Source organism: Vigna unguiculata, chromosome 11 (assembly GCF_037176805.1).
Source record: "Vigna unguiculata cultivar grain cowpea cultivar isolate G323 ecotype 2 chromosome 11, ASM3717680v1, whole genome shotgun sequence".
In the NCBI taxonomy this organism is placed as follows: Eukaryota; Viridiplantae; Streptophyta; class Magnoliopsida; order Fabales; family Fabaceae; genus Vigna; species Vigna unguiculata.
In genome coordinates, this window is record NC_140802.1 from 10,308,557 (window position 1) to 10,313,629 (window position 5,073).

At 30.4% G+C, this 5,073-nt stretch overlaps 1 protein-coding gene across 1 annotated transcript; it reads left to right on the plus strand.

Moving 5' to 3' along the window:
- Window positions 1-641: 641 nt before the first annotated feature.
- LOC114168244 (putative E3 ubiquitin-protein ligase ATL44) lies at window positions 642-1,598 on the plus strand. Its single transcript, XM_028052995.2, has 2 exons — window positions 642-1,169; window positions 1,263-1,598. The coding sequence occupies exons 1-2, from the start codon at window positions 743-745 to the stop codon at window positions 1,469-1,471; spliced, it is 636 nt and encodes a 211-aa protein (XP_027908796.2). The 5' UTR covers window positions 642-742; the 3' UTR covers window positions 1,472-1,598.
- The last annotated feature ends 3,475 nt before the right edge of the window (window positions 1,599-5,073 follow it).

Genomic DNA, 5,073 nt, shown 5'->3' on the forward strand with positions numbered 1-5,073 from the left:
TATATATATATATATATATATATATATATATAACAATATATAAAAAGATTCTCTTTTTTGTATTCACATCTCATAATACCAATTCTACCTTTTATAATATAATTATTTATTAAATTTTTTAAAATTAACGGTTATTTTTACCTATTTTATGTAAAACTGTTTATCTTTTTTTTTATTCATTTCACTTTATTTTTAATAAATATAAACTTATTTTATATATTAACTTAATAATGTTACACTATTATTATTTACTAAGATACTATCATTCATATCTAAAAAATACGTACACACATAGGCACCATAGTGTATGTGTATACACTAGTGTGTGTATATATATATATATATATATATATATATATATATATATATATATATATATATATATATATATATATATATATATTATTTTTTAATACCAAGAATAATATTAAAATTAAAATTTTATTTTTTAAAATAATAAATAAAAGCTTTGTGTGCGTAAATTTTTATTTTATATCATAATAAAAATAATTTGTTCATCATAATGATAATTTTTTAAGAAATACCAAAATCCCAATGTTCTTTGAATCACCATCCACTTCTATAAACCTAGTTCGAGGATATATCTTGATTATCCTCATTGTGTACCCTTCTTATTTCATATTACCTGTTACACGTAAAAACCAAAACTAGTGGGCACAATTCTTGGTTGTCTTTTTTTTTTTTTTATTTCCCTAACGTTGTATCTAATCTTCCTAAGCCAATGTCCCGTTGCATCCAAATACAAACAAAATCCATGCCAGCATCGAAACCTGTGCTCAAACAACACATGATGGAGCAGAACAACAGAGTTCCAAGAATTCATGAATTCTCTTCACCACCTTCCCCTCCCTTTTTTTCCTGCATCGTTGCTCTTTCCATCGCAGCACTGATTTTCATGTTCTTCTACGTTTTCTCACCCATTGTTTCTGCAGCCATTCTTCTTCTCCTTTGCATCACCACCCTCTTCCTTTGCAGGTTCACACAAACATTCTCTTTTCATGCACACACCCCACCCAAAAACCACAGGGTCGTCAAAATTTTCAATAACCTTTTCTGGGTCGTTGAAGAGAAAAGAAGGGGCCAAACGCAACAAGTAAAGAAGCTTCTCGGATCTATCGTATGCTTCGGAAACCAAACATTGCTTTCAGGTGAACAAAATTCTATAAATTGTTAAAGAATAGTGTTATAGAAAACAAAATATCTGTATAAAATTGTTCTTGCGTTTTGGGTTTTTGTTGTAGGGAGTGAATGTGCGATTTGCCTGGAAGAGTTAAAGAATGGAGAAGAGTGTGTTGTGTTTTCAGTTTGTGGGCACATTTTTCATTGTGATTGTATCAAACACTGGTTAGAGGAAAAACCCACTTGTCCAAATTGTCGTCTCTGTGTGGCATCTTCAGCCACCGTCGTCTTCAGAAGAAGAAGCATGGAGTTTTCGGAGGATTTAGTGTAGTGTGTGAAAGTTTTTTAGAACATTTTTTTATGAGGAATCACAGTAAAAATTAGACATTAGTGACGTGTTCATTGATTGCACAGTTTGAACTATAGGAAACGGATTGAATAACAAATTTCCTTCTTTTCCTGCTAATTTTTATGAAAAATATCTGTTTGTTTTAATCCTATCTGCTACCTATAAAAAAGTTATTATTTTTGTTACGTTACACTTATTCATTTTAAATTTTAAAAAATATAAGTTTGTTAGCATCGGATAAATATGGAATAGGGAATGAGTGTTTGTATCATCACCAATCTAATTTATATTGCTATATTGTTTTTCTTGATTGAGAATTAACTAACACAGTCTAATTTATATTGCTATATTGTTTTTCTTGATTGAGAATTAACTAACACAGAAAAAAAATGTATTTGGTAGGATTTTAAAAATCTTAAACGCTTAAGGAATGTCTGGTGGCTTAATTACATTTTCTCGGTTTGATTAAATTCCCCAAATTAAAAAAAATGTAACAATTTGATCGTTTCATGGATTTATATCATTAATTTTGTGATATGTACTATATATATTATGCTTGAAATAAAATCGTAGTGTTTGATTTTTAACAAGTTTAGGCAATTGGGTATAGTAAACATTCCCTTAAATTCGGAGTAAATTTGTATCTCGTCTAAATCCTAATTTGAAAAAAAGAAAAATTCTCGGATCAATAATTTTGTAACTTTATTTAAAAAAAAAAAATTATGTAAAGTAATTTGACAACTATTTTTGTTCACGTGTCGTGTGATTGTTGATCGACCACTTTGTAACATGCAACGAAGGGTAAAAAGTGCACTATTAGTTTAAGTTAATTGATTCGATGAGTAATACTTCAGCAAAATTACAGATCTGAGTCACTTTACATGGGTGAAATCATCATGATAGGTGACGACACATAAAATAAAATTATTAGGAGTGAGACCGTCTTTTAAAAATTTTAAAAAGCAAAAAACGTTATAAATTGTAACGACTTCGGCAGTAGAAGTCGTTAGGATTAAAACCGATTTCAAGTAAAATCGTTTTGGATCTAACGGTTTTGGTTTTTAAAATTTTTCAATCACATTTATTTTATTTTTTATTACATAGTTTTGGTTTGTAGCCGTCACATCTTGGCAAAATATATTATATTATTAGAGTTTCTTTTAAGAAAAAAATTAAAAAATGTAATATTTTTTTTTATTTTGATAAAATATTTATGCAAAATTCTAATAAAAAATATAATAATTTCTTTTAGCATGAACATTTCTACTTAATAACAAAATAAGTCGTTATAAAATAACGAGATTTGTTATATTAATTTTGTTTAATATTTAGTTAATTATTTTATTTTTAATATATTTCTAAGTTGATTAAATTTTAATTATTCCTAAAGTATTCGATAAATAATAAAATGTGCAATATTTTTTATAAAATTAGAAATAGCAAGATGATACATTTAATTAGATAATGAAAAATTACAATCAGGATGTGAAATTTATCCTATACGAAAATCTAAAATTAGAGTTCGCAAAAACTAATGACGATATAGACAATTTCTCCTGTGATGTCTTTCATTTCTGCACCTTCCACCAACTTCTAGGAATCCTTCCACCTGAAACAGTCATAAGAGGAAACTCAATTAAGGTTTCTTAGCTTAATAATACTTTCCAGATGCTGCCAGAAAATGCAACAGAAAATGTGATCGCTCAATACGCAAGAGCGCACATTCTTACTTTAATTGGTAGCCTTTTAATGCTAGACACCTTTGCAGCTAGGGTCCACATCATGTACCTTTTGAAACTAGTTGACTTGAATGTTGCGGCAAATTATAGTTGGGGTTTGGTAGTTTTGACCTGTTTGTATCGAGGCCTAGACCACGACATTCACCTAAGCCAAGATAATATTGGCAGAAGTATGATTTTGTTGCAATGTTGGGCTTAGGAAAGAATAACATGCACATCTCCCCAACTGGAGCCTTTAACTGAGGAAGATTGTTGCAAGGGATGGTTTCCCCCTAGCAAGAAGGTAAAAACAACCATTTTATTTCTATAGTCCCTTCCATACAACTTCCATAAATAACATCGAACTATTTCTTTATTTAAGATGGGCTAGGCAGACGCATCAGACAAATCCTTGTACTGTTCCAGTTAGTCAATTTCGTCGTACTTTTGATAAACTACGTACTAAATAGGTATTTGTTAAACTTCAGTATATTATTACAATGTTATTTTCATTAGCATTTTTTAATGGGTTCCATTTTGTTTCAGTTCTCTTGGACACCTTATAGGCAACATCAAATAAGTCGATTAATTGTCATTGATATCCCTTTGGTATCAAGAGCAAAAGTACCTGTGATATGCTTTGCGACAGTTGAATTCCAACAGGCAGATCAGGTCATGAGACAATTTGGTTTAAGACAAAATATCCCATCTGACCCAATTAACCTCGACCAGGTTCACAGGGACGATTTAAGAGGTAGAAATGATAGAGATTGGCCAACACATCATCAACAATGGATTGCAATATGGAATGATCGACATAATCGTGTCATTCAAGGTGTACAATTCACCGCAAACGTCCATTTGCGTGATAGTTCAATGTATATGCAGTGGTACATAAACCACAGTATTCGCTACATATCTCCATCTGTACAATCTTCCGACGATGAGGTTAGTTTTCCTTCATTAAAAGATTTATTTATCAATAGTTCTTATTCATATCAATAACCATATTACTTTTGTTAACAATATGATACTCCACAAGAACCTTCTCAACCTCCTTCACATCCCTATCAGCCACCTTCACGACCCTACCCACCCCTTCTAGGGTCTTCTACAGATTTTGTACATCATTCATATCAATTTTTTGGTCAGTCGTCTATGGGTCATGGTGAAATGTTTGGATATTCCCAACCTCAACATGGCAATCCATCAAACACCCACTTCCAACAAGTTCCTTCATCGTACGGGTTCTTTCCGTCTCACTCAACCTATGGTGCTAGACCATCACACATGTTTGGCACGCCAACTATGACACCACCGTTTGCATATACTCCAGGACCGTCATCATCAATGCCTTTCTATCCTCCACCATTGACTTTTCAAAAATCCCCTTTTCCTCAACCACAACAAGATGAAGATGATAGTGAAGACGAGGATGAACAACACCAACACCAACCACCCAGACGACCGATCAGACCAAGAAGACGACCTCCATGTGGTACTTGAAGTCATAGATAATGTATTTACATATTATATTTCAACTTTAATATAAAACTATTTTATATTATTAATTTTTAGATTTTTTTTTGTGTTTTTTTAATTAATTTTCTAACTTTTTTTACTAAAAAATACGCTGCAAATTAAAAAAAGCTTAAACATTAAAAAAAATTATCAATATTACATATTTTAGTTTAAAACTCAAATAATATAATACTCCAAAACATATTATTTTAGTAAAACGTGCCAACTATTGAATGTTAATAAACATAAAATATAAAATTGTATGTAGTATTATTTAATGAGTTTACCTTGTAATAAAAAAAGTGAAAATATAAAAATAAAAAATAAAAAAGCAAAACCATTAGG

Coding starts and splice junctions, on each gene's coding strand:
- LOC114168244 (XM_028052995.2), top strand. CDS start 743: ATGTCCCGTTGCATCCAAATACAAACAAAATCCATGCCAGCATCGAAA. Junction 1,170..1,262: donor AAACCAAACATTGCTTTCAG/GTGAACAAAATT, acceptor TTTTTGTTGTAG/GGAGTGAATGTGCGATTTGC.